Raw genomic sequence first — 15,530 nt, 5'->3', positions numbered from 1 at the left:
TTCAGTAACAATTCAGCAAGTCATTTTCAGTAACTATTCAGCAATATTCAGAAATAATTCAGCATTAATTCTGAATTTTTCTGAACACCTTTCTGAAATATTCAGAACCTATAAAAAACCTTTTGCTGAAAGATGGCTGAATTTGGGACATTCCAGCAAGTTTTCAGCAAACTTTCAGTTACAATTCAGCAAGACATTTTTGACAGTAAATATTCAGAAATAATTAGCATTACTTCTGAATCTTTCTGAACAACTTGCTGAAATATTCAGAACCTCTTAAACACCATTTTCTAAAAAAAACCCAGCTATAACACGTTCCAGTGGGTTTTCAGCAAATTTTCTGTTAAAGTTCATCTAAGACTCTTAAGGTAAACTTTTCAGCATTTCTTTCTAAAATGTTCAACAAACTAAACTATATTTAAGCAAAAATTCACTAAAAATTTGAACTAATCTATACTCAGCCAATATTCAGTCTTCAGCTATTGTTCAGGATGTGTTCAGACCATTTTCAGTTATAATTCAGGAAAGGTTCAGATGATTTTCAGTTATAATTCAGGAAAGTTTCCATTGGTATTTAGACAATTTGAGCTTTTTAATATTCTGTCTGAAAGACACTTTTTATCCAAAACAAATAAACATTATTTAAGAAATACAATGGTGTCATATGTGAAGTAGACTTATTAGTTGTGTCTATGCCTTTTTATTATTTCTTTTTATTTTGTGTCTTATTGACTTATATAGTTGCAATCAGATCAGTCAAGCATTTTACAACTGATGATTAGTTTGTGTTATGTTGTGACATCATTGACCCAGCATTGTGACATAAGAAATTTATGAGAAAGTGGACACATTTTAAAGTCGGTTATACATAATACAGTATAGATTTTGCCCATTTTAATCTTTAACGGACCAGTAATGACCGTTTATTAAATCTCTGGGTTTTTTGGGTTTTTTTTATCTATGAATTATTTGCTCAGCATCAATCATGCCACATCTGATTATTTTTATATTTTGTATAATAAACATATAATTGTCCCAAGTGAAAGCTTCCATGCTGCTGTTGATACTTGGGCCAAGTATTGTACACCGTTAGGTTACCACACGAAAGGAGCACTACAGTAAATCTACATGTAATCTCACGTCTTTCACTTGAAACATTTCGTATCTATAACAGTAACATTAACAATATATGCGTCTTGTTCTATTTTCCAACTAATAAAAGAAGTCTTTTGGACTCTTTCCTGTCCTTCAACCCTTTGAAATTTTCTTATGTTAATAGGGAAAATCATCAATCCAATTTCAACGTCCTGATAATTATTTCAAATAATGTGAATCATGAATTATTCATGAACTTTTAATTCTGTTAATTCAGAAATTGAGAATCATTTGTATATTAAATAAAATCAGATTAAAATATATATGTAAACTTCTCTTTTTTTCTGTATTAATCAAAATTGAAGTTTCAGAGCTTCAAACTTAGATCAGTTCAATTTCTGCTTGAATTTCAAAAAGTTTCTGTGGAAGATGCAGGACTTTCACCTGCAAGAAAATACAATCCACAAAGAATCCAATGTCTTACTTATTTTCTAATTCAATATAAATTATGATTTTTTTAAAATGCCATTTTTAAATTGATTGATTTGATATCATGAAAGAAAACAAAATTAGAAGGGAAGAGAAAAAAGTATAAACATTTCAAGGATTTTCTTCTTTTTGTGTTGACTTTCTCAAAAATGGTATTTATAGATTGTCTCAATAAACTTAATCTTTAAATTAGATTTAAAATTAGCAATAAACATTTCAGTTCAAACTGTAAAATACTTATCTGATAAATATAGCTATCATTTCACAAATCGTATTTAGGGCGCCTAAATAGTTTTTTGTTGACGTAATTTATTATGCGTTTCCGGTTCAGAAAGGTTTCACTTATTAAACTGGTATCTACTTTCTACGAACATAGTGTAGTAGCCAGCAGGGGATCAGCTTAGATCATGAAAACGTTTTAACTCCCTATATAACTGACTGTACTATCTATGCTTGTAAATAACACTGTATTAGTTTACAACAACAACGATTGACTTATCTGATATTTTTCTTAGTTCTTTTTTTATGCCGAAATACAATTAAGTAAGGCATGTTGAAGAACTTGGAGAGAGATTCAGAAAACATCTTCTACAGATAAAATTAACACTGGCAGTGCACCAGCAAAAACGGATAGGCTATCGAACAAATAGCAAATAATTTCAACGTAAGTTCCCTTTTCAAATTTTGAATTTTTATTAATACTTCGACACCAAGACACATTGACACGTGGCAAGACCTCTGGTGTCAATATTTTAATATGACATAGGACCTGGGTTACCTCTAAAGTCTTCATATAAATGAATTCTAGACATTCCGGCAGCTTGTCAAATCGGCACTGTTATAGACAGTTCGGCACCAAGTCAAATCGGACCTGGTTAATTCGGTAAACGGACAGAAAGTCACAGGACAAAAAGTCACAGGACATAAAGTCACAAATTTGATAGGACAAAAAGTCACAGGACAAAAAGTCACAAATATTTTTTTGACAATTGTTTAAATATATTTTGATATATTTTCTTCTTATTACATATAATCATTTTTTAGTTAGAGAAATTGCTCATAAACCCTAATAAATGAAAATGTATTAAATTTTAATCATGAAAAGGATATATTTATTTGCAAAATGAAGCCATTTAAGTGCCAAGCCACTATTGACATTTTGTTTTCATAACAATCATGACAATTATTAGATGATTATTGATATTTATTGAATACATTTTAACAACAAAGCTGCTTAATATATGAGACTTCAAGAAAAAAACAAAAAACATAATTTCAAAATCAAGTTTTTTCATGTTCAAAGAAAAATTATCTCAAAACTGAATTGTGACTTTTTGTCCGTGACTTTTTGTCCTGTGACTTTCTGTCCTACATTCGTTAATTCGCCCCCAAAATGAACAGATTATGTTTTGCAAGTTGGGGAATCATGACTTTTAAAGAAAGGAAATTTATTACAGAAACAACAAACTTGTTATAAATTGTAAATGAGTCAATGATATAAGTTCTTCAGTTTTTAATGTAACATTATTAATAGAGTACTCATGACTTAAAACAGAAAGCCAGCTTATTTAATTGTTTATTGTAGATTTCACAGGTACCCGGGAACATTATTACATTTGGGTGCCCCTGAGTGGGAGAATCCTTAATGACACACAACCCTTTGTTTGGTACATGTAGTTAATGATTTTGAAATTTTTTATTTGTTTATATAAACTATTTTCACTTCGAATATATTTTGATTTTACTGATTGGCTAATATATCAAAAAGATACGACCCAAATTCTTAAACTTTCCCTTAAAAATCATATGTCACAATGCTTATGTTATATCAATAACTCTGCTCTAAAAATGAATTGTTTACGTTGTTAATGCCAATTGACTTCAGATCAACTCATGTAACATGTTTAATTAAAAAAACAACTTCAGTTTGGTGGTCTTTGGTGTACATGTCAGCTGGTACATGTATTCTGCTCTAATCTGATATAAAAGTTTTTAAAATATTGTTTTTGCCCCACCTTCGATAGTAGAGGCCTGTGGCATTATGTTTTCGGGTCTGTGGGTCTGTTCGTCTGTCTGTTTGTCCGTCCATTCATCTGTCTGTCCCTCTTCAGGTTAAAGTTTTTGTTCAATGTAGTTTTTTATTAAGACTTGAAGTCCAAGCAACTTGAAACTTAGTATACATGTTCCTAATGATCTAATGCCAAAATAGAGTTTTACCTCAATTTCAAGGTCCACTAAATATAGAATATGATAGTGTGAGTGGGGCATCTGTGTACTGTGGACACATTCTTGTTTGTATTATTTTCAGAAGATTTTCAGTATTCTGTCTGAACAGTTCAGCATCTGGCTAATCTGTTCATATAAGCTCTTAGAACTGTTCTGAACAGTTCAGCTTTCTATCATTTCAGAAAGTTTTTTTTTTAGCTGTTTTGAACAATTCAACACTGTCTGAATAGTTCAACACATTTTCAGATGTCTTTCTGAAAAATTAAGCAAGTATTAATTCTGTTCAGAATGATTTCAGTATTGTTTCTGAACATTTCAGGATCTTAAAAATCTGTTCAGAAAGTTTTCAGGGCTGTTCTGAAAAATTCAGCACTGTTCAAAGATATCAAAAAGTTTTCAGCATAGTTTCAGATGTTTGTCTGAGGAGTTCAGAAATAACTGAACAGTTCAGATTATTTTCAGCTTCAGTTCAGCGATGTCTGAATTTTTCAGCACAGTCTGAACTTTTCAGAAAATGTTACAGCACTTTTTCAGCAAATCTGAACATTCCAGTAATTTTTCAGTATTTGTTCAGAATTTGGAAAAAGTGCTTCAGCACTTTTTCAGATCCCAAAATTTGGTTCAGCATGCATTCAGCTAGGGTCCAGAACCTATTCAGCAAAACTCAGCAAAAATTCAGACATTTTATTTCATGAGGGATATCAATGATAAAATTAATGTCAACACAATCATGACAATAGTCCTTGTAAAAAAGAAGAAATGGTATGATTGCCAATGAGGCAACTTTCTAAGAGACCAAATGACACAAAAATTAACAACTATAGGTCACTGTACAGCCTTCAACAATGAGCACAGCCCATATTTTGTATACTGGGCTTATGATACCTTAATATTTACCAGCAGTCACATCAGAGTGACCAGTTGGTTGTAAAAACTCATTAAACATGTCAAAGGTACCAGGCTAATAATTTGGCTAACCATGCTAACCAGACACACGTTTCATCTGCTCAAGACTCAAAAACTTTGGAAAGCTAAATCAAATTCAAAGTTGAACCGAATTAAAAACCAAAAATTCAAAAAAGTTGTGATTTATATGGCTAAGGTATAATATGCCTAGGTTTGTTGAAAAGGCCCATAGCCAGGAATTGCCAAAGGTGTGGGGTTCGATACAATCATACTCAACTTTAACAGTTACAATTCAAACAGAACGTCCACTTTTTCAAGGGGGGTACAAACCCCTCAAACCCTCTGGCTAAGTGTGTGTTGAATTATCTTCATGACCTTAGTGTTCTGAGAGTAATTCATCAATTTATAAACATCAAGTTTACAAAAAATAACAAGTTATCAGTTTTGAATTTCAATCATGAATTAAAAAAATTATAAATATTTATATTTTTCAGTTTACTCAGTATGTCAGAATGGAGACTGTGGATGGAAAGCTTCATGTGTGAACAATAGTTGTGAATGTCCTGTCAATTATACGATATACTCAAACCAGTATGACTGTGTTCAAAGTAAGAATAGTTGTGAATGTCCTGTCAATTATACGATATACTCAAACCAGTATGATTGTGTACAAAGTAAGAACCTGTCAATTATACAATACACCTTATCGCTAATACCGGCTGACCCGGCCACTTGAACTTTTGATGCATACAACAATCACTTTTCCATTGTGGGGTCAGATATTTTGTATTGTGACGTCAAAATTTTACGGGAACCTGAGTGATAACCAGTAATGGCGGACAAATAGCGATAAGGTGTATATACTCAAACCAGTATGATTTTTGTGTACATAGAAAGAATCTGTCAATTATACAATATACTCAAACCAGTATGATTTTTGTGTACATAGTAAGAATCTGTCAATTATACAATATACTCAAACCAGTATGATTTTTGTGTACATAGTAAGAATTATGCATAAAGTGTGTAAATTGACATGTGAATGCTGACAAAATATAAACAAGACCCTATTAAAAACAAATACACAATGAAACATTGAATTAAAGTGAGAGACTCGTCCTGAAAGAGTCACCACTTCCTGTTGCTTTTGGTTATACATGAAATTGTCATGTTATTGAAGAGAAATTAGTCTGGGACAATGAATTTGTGACAAAGGGAGCAGTTTGTAGTTATCTGAAATGATGCATTGATTTTTGCATTTTTGTTTGATTGAGTTTTGCTTATTAGAATTCCTAACTGTTTGGAAAGACTTGTGATCACTAGATCATCAAGCCTTCACTTATGTTGTGAGATCAAACTGGGTGGTGGTCATTTAGATTTTAATTCATGAAAATTGGTACTTTCCAAATTTTACGCAAACTACAACTCTAATTTAAAAAATACCTATATGATCATGTTTTTTTAAAGATTTATTCTTTATGCAGCAGCAATATGTTGAAAAAAACTCATTCTGGTGATAAGATTTACTATATTTTGTTTTATAAACATGATAAAGGATGATCATAAAGGTATATTTCACAGTGAGAAATTGATTGTACTTTAAGCAATTTGAAGAAATTGTTGCACTAGTTTCAGTTTGAACTTTCAGTTTTTGTTTTGCAGATGGTTGTACACAAGATGATTGTTTAGAATGTGATCCACAGTTAGAATGTATCAGGTAATTTGATATGTCTGATAAGTGTTTAAAAAGGGGAGGGAATTTACTCTACAATGAGTATCACTTACAAAAGGCTTTACATATTGAGTAAGAAATGATTCATTTTTTTTCATTTTATGGAAGCTGGGTTGTCATGTTTGAGACTTTAGGTCAAATTTTCGGAATCCTCCGGTTTAATCAATTTGAATGCCTTGAAAAAATTTGCCCAGTGACCCCCATTTTTCTTTTTGTAAATCTTTTACATGTATAATGATAAGCCATCTGTAAAAGTCTTATAAACATTTAATTACTTTTTAACAGTTTTTGAGAAGTTCAACTTGTCAATGATAAAGCTATGAAAAGTCAAAAGATAATATTTTCTGCCAAAATTTCAATTGCTAATATTTCAAAAACAAGCATGGTGACCTATATATTTTTTTTGCTCTGTGTATTCCTTTCCTAATCTCCTATCAATATAAACTAGTGTTTGAAAAGTTAATTACTTTGAAACTGAGAAGCGAACTCCCTTAAAAGATAATACTTATACAAATGTATTGAAAAGATGTATTATGTGTACATCAATGATAGATAGCACCCAATCAAGAACACTAAAAGGAAGAAGACAAAAACAAATAATGAAAAATTTTGTGAAACATTTAAAAATGACACATGTACAAGATTCCATTAGAATGAAAACCAAAAATCAAAGAAGAACACACTAGGTCTTCCACTATTATTCCACATAAAAATACAGATTTGGTAAAATATTAAAATTTGCTGTTACAAAATTTTGAATTATAAGAAATTATATCTCCATCATGCAAAGCTCTGATTTCTTGCCTTGCTTTGGCTATACATTTTTGTTCCTTTTGGTTTATAGCTCTTCATCCTTTTTTTAAGCTTCAGATTTTCAAATATTTTGGCATTGAGCATCACTGAATAGATATTGATTATTGAAATGCACATCTGGTGCAGAAAATGGTACTGTTTATGTTACTAGTATTATTGCTCATTGTACATAGGATATAGAATTTTTAGCTATTTTATTTCATTGCAGATGTTCCAAATTTATAGATGAATTGACGAGAGAATGTTTAGATAAATGTGTGGGTGAAACAAAAGTTATCAGTGATGGGCTGCTGCATGGAAATGTTTGTAAACGTAAGTTGGTGAATTTTTTTTTTTTCGCTCTGGAATTTTGCTACATAAATTAAAAACTGTAAGAAGAAAAGTAAATATGGGGTAAGTGGGAATGAGAAAGAAACAACAGAATATGTGTTTTTTTTTTTAAATAGTCATTTTGAAGTAACACTGTAAGATCAATAACCAAATGCCTGTACACATATGCACAAACTTTAGAAGGATTTAAATTCTGTTAAATTCAACAAGTTGCCAAATCTTTGCCATGTATTCCTAATTATGTGAATGGAAATAAAAAGAAAAAACATTAAAAGCATATGAATCCATTCCTAGAATGCTGGATAACGCTAAAAGAATTAGAATTAAGCTGCCTCAAACTGATCATATTACTATGCATATAAATATAATATAAAATAATCATTATTTTCTTAATAGAACATAGAAAAATAATGTATCCACAGAAAGATATGTATTTTTAGTTATTAATGGAATATTTGTATATTTTAGAAACATTATTTCATATTGCATGGTTAATTTTCAAAACTGATATACTTTGTGATACTTTGTTATGTCACGTAATCAATATTTAAAAAAAAAGAAAGAAGATTTATGATTGATTATTTTAAGAAAAAAATCTTCAAATACATAAAATGTACACAAAAAAAACAGTTGACATACTTCTTTCAGGACAATATATCCTTGTATTGACCTCATTTAAAGGCTATAATGGTATAATATAAATGTGATACATTATATATTTCAGAGACAGAATCTACAGACAGTACAGAGTTAATAATAGCTGTGGCATGTGGTGTCGCTGGCGGTGTAATACTATGTATAGTTGTCACATTGATATTCTACTGTCATTATAAACATACAAGGTAAGGGCTGTAATACTATGTATTGTTGTCACATTGATATTCTACTGTCATTATAAACATACAAGGTAAGGGCTGTAATACTATGTATAGTTGTCACATTGATATTCTACTGTCATTATAAACATACAAGGTAAGGGCTGTAATACTATGTATTGTTGTCACATTAATATTCTACTTTCATTATAAACATACAAGGTAAGGGCTGTTGCATTTAGAATGTAAATGATTCCAAGAAAGACACTATAACAGTGGGTTAATCATCTACAAATACAATTTTAGATTTTTGTAATACTTTGTATACAAGCTAACTCACCTATGGATTGCTACCCAGCTGTTATTGAAATTCTTTACAATACCTAAGGCATACTGTTATTTAACTGAGGGAACCAACGTAACCCTTTTAGAGATGCCTTCCCTTAGTCTCATGTATGTTTAAATGGCATATCCTCAAATAGTATTCAAAAACAAATATACTGTGAATTTATAAGTATTCTTTAGATACTAATTTTCATAGATTTTGTGTACTAAGGTCATGATCAACTGCAATTATTAAGTGTTCAACAAAATACAATTGTTTTTAATAAAGGCTAGTGAAACGTTTGATTAAACCACAAAAATACAAGTACCTCAATTTAGGAAAACTAGTACCATTGAAAACACAAGGTTACATGATACAGACAGTTTTCACTGAAAATAATTCAAATAATGTAAATATATTAAATATTCTTCATTATTATTTGTTTATAATATTCTGTTTACTATTAAAAATGAATTTTATTGTTCAGAAAAAATAATCAGTCTTTTCTTTTTGTTTATTTAATATCCCCTCCATTTGACCTTCACAGGAAGAAGATAAACCTACAGCAGCAGAAGTATAAACCACAAAATATGCAATTAGGAAATCTTACACAGGTATGATACACAACTCCATTTAATAGATGAACTGTAAATTCAGAAATGTTTGATGCATGCATTTTTTGAAAATTGAAACTGGATTAATTGTGAAAGATGAAAGCCACAATTTTGACAACATCTTTGTATACAACATTTATTGAAATTATAACAATATTTTTTTCCTTATGCCAATTTAACAATTGCAATAATAAATCAACAATTTCTGAATAAACAGGGGTATGAGGGCAATCAGACAGCAACACAACAACATGAAACAACACATAATTATTAAGAGGCAAACATTGAGTTTTCTACATTAGTCAGTTGTCTGAACAATAAATCAAGCTCTGATTTAGTCACAGCTCTTTCCAAAAACACATTTCTGGAATCATTAATTTAACTCTTAACTTATAGAGCTTAAAACAGGTTATTTCCCTTGTGGCTTGTCTGGAAATTTTTGGTCTTTCACGTTTCAACATTCTTGTAATTTAACTCGATTATAAAACTTTAAAAGTTTGTTAATTAAAGTAACACATTGTTTTCTATTTACTCCACACAATTGCCCTCTACTGCAGCAAACCAGTACTTCAAAACAAGGGAAATAATTCCTATAAATCAATTGTACTTTTAAAATCAGATAAAGGCTTTTTGAAAAAAGTCCTATACTATTCAGTTTTCTTTAAAAAAAAAATAATATCACTGCCCTCTTCATAATTTTTTTTCCTTTATTTATTAACAGCTTTCATTGGTAAAACGTGCAATTCTTTCTCTGTTACAACATATGTTTTATCCTTATTATAATTCATTGGTTTTAACTGAAATCATGTTCAGAAAGTGTTTAGAAAAAATATCATGGTTTATCATTTCAGATACCTGTGTTTGACAATAAAGGTTTTGGTAAGTTTTGATATTTCTAATACTTTGAAAGCTTTTTATCCTTGAAACAGGACATAATATACAAGTGTTCAAGTTAAGTTTATCTGAATCTAACAATATAAAGTGAATTTAATCGAAAGAAGTGAAAAGTGATGTAGAACTTGAAACTTGGGCAAGTTCTATTTGGTGGGGCAGAGGGAGAGGATATATTAGTACTGTTAGTATTTTAGAAAAAAAAAAGGCAATTACCTTGATTTTAACAACGCTTGTTTGATTTGAAACGTTAAAAACACAATTGTCTATTGCATTTTTAAAAAATCAATGTATTAGTATGATTATTTTAACAGGAAGGTTAAAGAAAGAGCAAAAAGATGGTATAAAATTCAATTTTGCAGTTTTAGCACGCAACAGTTATAATGCTACTTGAATTTCACATGACCCAGTTTTCTAGCATTACATAATCAATATCTGTAACACTTACCATCTGATTTTAGGTCATAAATACATCCTTGTAGACCATCAATTGTAATATTTTAGGAAGTTTATAGTTGACCACACCCAATACTGTTGATTTATTGTTGGTTCAATTATGTTTTAATACAATGGGCATTACATAACATACCAACTTTATGTGAAATAATGCATATTCTAAGAAATGTTGAAAGTTAATTCCGTAAATTTGACAAACTCTGCATACAATTCAAGCCTAAAGGAGATGTTCTGTTTCTAAATTACTTATTTGAGTGGTCCATTTTGAACTGAGTTATCTTTGAAAAGTAGGAGCCTGTAGGACCAATTATTAGTAATGAATCCATAGACTTTAGAATTTAGTCTCTGGATTTTGTTTAAGACATTATCTCTCTTGTATTATACTCATTACTAAAGAAATGCATACATGTACTTCCATGAAATCTGTTATCTGTCTTTGAAATTATTTTTTTTAGTTTGAAACTTTTTTCATAATTTTTTGTCTCATTGTCATAGCTGAATTTTAAATTTTAGGCAAAAGATTGAAGGTTTCAAATTTATATTTATAAGCATTCCTCTTCATGAAATGAAAGCTTAAATCTGCAATCTTCTTCTTTCATTTGAAGCAAGCATGTTTGTGATAAGAATCATGAGAATGTTACAATTTTGTTTGTATGCTTTTAATATGAAGACTGGTTTCTTTAAAACAAAAATAACAGTTTTTTGTGTTATAAAAGATTATGAATTATCACGATTGCTGGTGATATGTAGTAAGAAATGACATTGATACTAAATTTTGAATTGGGTAAAATGAGTTTTTATTTCATAATGAAATATTCTATTTTTTTTTAGTTAATTCATACAATGGCTTTAGCAAAAATAACATTTTTGGATAATTATGCTTTTATAAAAAAAGTCTTAATTGGGTGCACCTGTTACCGCAATATCTGCAAATAAAACACATAATATGTAAGAAATGAAATCATGGATAAATAGCATATTGATTGAATGATTGGTGTTTGCTAAGTGCTGCATCATAGCCTAAAGGCTAAAAAAATATTGATAGCTTTCTAATAACTAATTAAAAAAAATTAAGTAATGGTAAGTCATTTTTTTGTACTGGTAAATACAATGTATACTATACATTTTCCCAATTTATATACATGTAGTACATTGTATATATTTTTTCTTTGTTGACATAGACATGTACTCGTATGTAGCTTTGAAATACAAATTATCACTCATATTATCATGTAGCATGTTATATCTCATGCATATTCCATGTATTCCTTATCAACTTTTCTGTCCATTAGATTCTGAATTGTTTGAATGAATTGTTCCTTAAATTTATTCTTTCTCTTCATATGGCATGTTTATTTAGAACTGATTTTTCTCCCCAAGTTATTATATGCTGTGTGCAGTTCATTATTATGTATGATTAAAAGATAATAGTATAGCAGCAAGACTATAACTCATATAACCGAGAGACATATATTCATATTGAACTCTGTTTATAACCAGGGCATTGCATGATTTTGACAGAAGTTTCTTGAACAGTATTGTGACTTAAATATTTTTTAACAAAACTATATTATGATTTCTGTTTGTACAATAACAAGTAACAATATATATGTACTATATTCAGTACATGTACTATCAATTTAATGGAAAATAAAATTAGACACAGCACAAAATTAATTGACATATGCTGAAAACTATGTGGGTAGCTATGTTCTACTAAAAGGGCCTAAAGAGTTAATGGTGGAATCAGGAAACAGTCACAAGAAAAAGAGAGAGGTTGACGATACCAATAAGAAAATATATAATCTTATATAGAAAAATTAGGAAACAAATACATTAACACTACACAGTAACCTCAAGATAGAGCAACAGATATAATAAAACCAAACCAAAAATCTGATTTCAAACTCAGATCTATTAATTCATAGATCACTATAGTTGTGTTTTTGACATAGTTACCTATGAACACATATTCTTGCTTTATTTTCAATTTTTGTTGATTTAGAAAACATAAATTGAATTATCATATATATATGAATATGATGAATATATTTGGTGTTTGAACTGGTTACTTTTTAGTACATTTTGTACTGTACAATCTATCTTATTGTAGAGAATGATGTTTTGATGGGATCCAGTGCAATAGATAATGACAACTACCACAAAGAACTGCAAAAACTGATGCCACAAGCACCAACCTTATTAGCAATACTTAACAATATCAGATCTCGTCTCAGATCCATGGAAGTGAATGATCCCCGTGTTCCTACTTACAGGTAAAAAAATTGTCTAGTTAAAATAAATCAGTCAATGTAATTTTTATTTGAATGTCAAACCAACCTTATGGAAAGTTAAACAGACATTTCTCTTATATATTTCATAATAAAGTGAAGCGTTTAAGATACAAAGGGAACAAATAGAATTCTTAAAGGGTAACACAAAACTCTGTGTTTTGCCTTTGATCGTACATGTTGCAGTCTGTGTTAACATGTAAAATTGACTGCCAAGAAATTTATAAATAAAAGAAAGAAAAAAACAATTTTGCTGACGCTTTTACCCAAACTTTAGAAGCTACTGTCAAAAATTCATGCCATGAACATGATGAAAAAGATTAAATCTTATAGTGTGACATCTATGAATAAAATACACAAAAAAAAGGTGAAATTAAAATTTGTTTCAGATATTATATATTTATCTTGTTTAAAATAAACAGGATAAAACACTTCACAAACACTGGATATAGAGTCACATATAATCTGTCAAACCATTTGTAATAAAATCAGCTTTTGTAAAATGGTTAGAGTATCTGCTTGTTGTACCTATCATGTTGCAAGTACTGATAAAGTGATGTGTCTCAATTGCTGATGTGTTAATAAAGAATGGAGCACTGGTGTAGTTGTGACAAGAACTTATCTTCAGTGATGTAACACATGTAGATTGCAACATATGATATATAACTCTTATACATGTACAAAACTACAAATACATGTTTCAGGGAACTAAGGCTTTCTTTACTGATAAAAACTGACCGCTACAAAATAGCACAACAGTGCTGTAAGTGGCATTTTACACCACCCAATCAATCTTATATATGTTTATGATATTACAAATGTACTTATGCTTATTATAAATTGATTTTTAAAGTAATCTTTTTCATCTTTTACAAATTAATAGAGGTGTAATTCACCAGCTGTGTAGAGTATTGGTGCTACTAAACAAAACGGACCCTAGAGCCAGTATTCCTTCAGATGCCCCAGGACTTCTTCAGTGGGCCCAACAAATGTTAGAAGACTACCAGATGGATGTACAGGTATAATATGCATTTACTCTTGACACAAAGAAACATCAAAATTTCAATACATAAACAGTTAGAACTGTAAAAACAAAAGTTCTTGCAAGTCTGTGGAAATTTGGTAAAACAACCTTTAAAAATAGAAAATCATTATTTAGAAAAAAGATAAAATAAAATGGGAATGGATAGTCAAATTCATAGACAAGGCAACACCATGGCTTTTAACAAAAAAAAGCTGAAACAAACAGCAAAGGTGAGCTTTACTTGCTTACACCCAGATCAGGGTTGTGATGGCTAGTTTGAAATTTAAAATCATTGCATATTACCTTAATTTTATAGCAATCTTCAAAACACAAGCAAATCTAAAATACAAGGGTAGGGATTCCTTAAACTACATATAGTCTTAACTCTGACAGTTGTAGAAAAATAAAATCTAATGTTTTGATAATTTTAGAGATATTATATTATAAATGACTTATATAGTTTTGGTGTCAGTGAAATTTCTAACAAGTACTGTTGTGGTTTAACAGATGTTTCACCAAAATGAAGTAGTTTTAGGCATATTTTTCACATAGATATTTTAATTGTTCAAACAACAGTTGCCTTGTGAGTCTGGTGATACACTGGTCTGTATGAAGTTATTTTAACATTACATTATATGTAGTAGCAACATTTGTCTGATGTTATACCAGTATATTCTTTACTTTTGTTTATAGGATCAGCACCTGTCTGGAGGGTCAGACGAGACACCCGTCAGCAAGATCTCTTACATAGATGTTCCTATTGAACAACAGAAATCTCACCAATATGCCGTGCCCCAACTCAATAAGGCAACAAAAGAGGAGGAGCGACCCGTCCATCATCATCAACCATTTCATCATAGTCAACAAAGTTCCCTGTCTCACCATTCTGATACTGGGTATTATAGCAGTACTCCCGTCCCTGTGGAATATCGCAGCACCACTCTACCGCATGCACAGATCAATTCATCATTCTCCACATTCACTTCCAAAAAACAGAAAAAGCATGACCCTCGGCTTATTCGTAGCTCTACTAATATTGCGCAATACCCCAGAGACAATTCACAGGGTTATTTTGCTAATGGACGGTATTATGATCCTTCACCGAAACCTGAAGTTTATGCACCTGCAAGTTCATACAGTGACCGTGACAATAAGGTCATGTCCACATTTCTTTCAGATCTTCCACAGGACCAAGGTTCTAGTGCCTCATCTTCAGATAGCTCATTATATGTTGAGTATGTTGCTTGTTTAACTTTACAATTTAATTTGTTTAAAAATATTTTATTAAATGGAGAATAGAAATGGGGAATGTGTCAAAAAGTTTAAGTTGAACTATTTAAGTTCTGAAAATTAGCTTATTTTGTAGGTTTCGTGGATTTGTTTATTTTCCTACAATCAACAGTACCTATAAAATAAGTTAGTTTTCAGAACTTTTAAAAAATACAAATTTATTTTTGTGGAAAGGGGGAAACAGCTTTGTAGTGGATATTTGATTTCACCATTGTGGTGAAAATGGAAAACAA

General features: G+C 30.3%; 1 protein-coding gene across 6 annotated transcripts in view; it reads left to right on the top strand.

Annotated features, from left to right (window-relative positions):
• Positions 1-15,530, top strand: part of LOC134724910 (uncharacterized) — a 33,498-nt gene that overhangs the window by 13,133 nt on the left and 4,835 nt on the right. For 4 of the 6 annotated variants that reach the window (XM_063588261.1, XM_063588264.1, XM_063588262.1 and 1 more), the window contains exons 3-12: positions 5,211-5,390; positions 6,379-6,433; positions 7,470-7,573; positions 8,316-8,433; positions 9,279-9,345; positions 10,197-10,224; positions 10,551-10,577; positions 12,806-12,968; positions 13,867-14,002; positions 14,701-15,242. In XM_063588261.1, coding sequence (XP_063444331.1) covers positions 5,211-5,390; positions 6,379-6,433; positions 7,470-7,573; positions 8,316-8,433; positions 9,279-9,345; positions 10,197-10,224; positions 10,551-10,577; positions 12,806-12,968; positions 13,867-14,002; positions 14,701-15,242 — 1,420 coding nt within the window. The remainder of the gene's footprint in view (positions 1-5,210; positions 5,391-6,378; positions 6,434-7,469; positions 7,574-8,315; positions 8,434-9,278; positions 9,346-10,196; positions 10,225-10,550; positions 10,578-12,805; positions 12,969-13,866; positions 14,003-14,700; positions 15,243-15,530) is intronic. The other 2 variants (XM_063588266.1, XM_063588265.1) reach the window with 2 other exon arrangements.

Source organism: Mytilus trossulus, chromosome 7 (genome assembly GCF_036588685.1).
Source record: "Mytilus trossulus isolate FHL-02 chromosome 7, PNRI_Mtr1.1.1.hap1, whole genome shotgun sequence".
Taxonomy (NCBI): domain Eukaryota; kingdom Metazoa; phylum Mollusca; class Bivalvia; order Mytilida; family Mytilidae; genus Mytilus; species Mytilus trossulus.
Note: the sequence above shows the minus strand (reverse complement) of the source record. Positions and strands in the feature narration are given on the sequence as shown.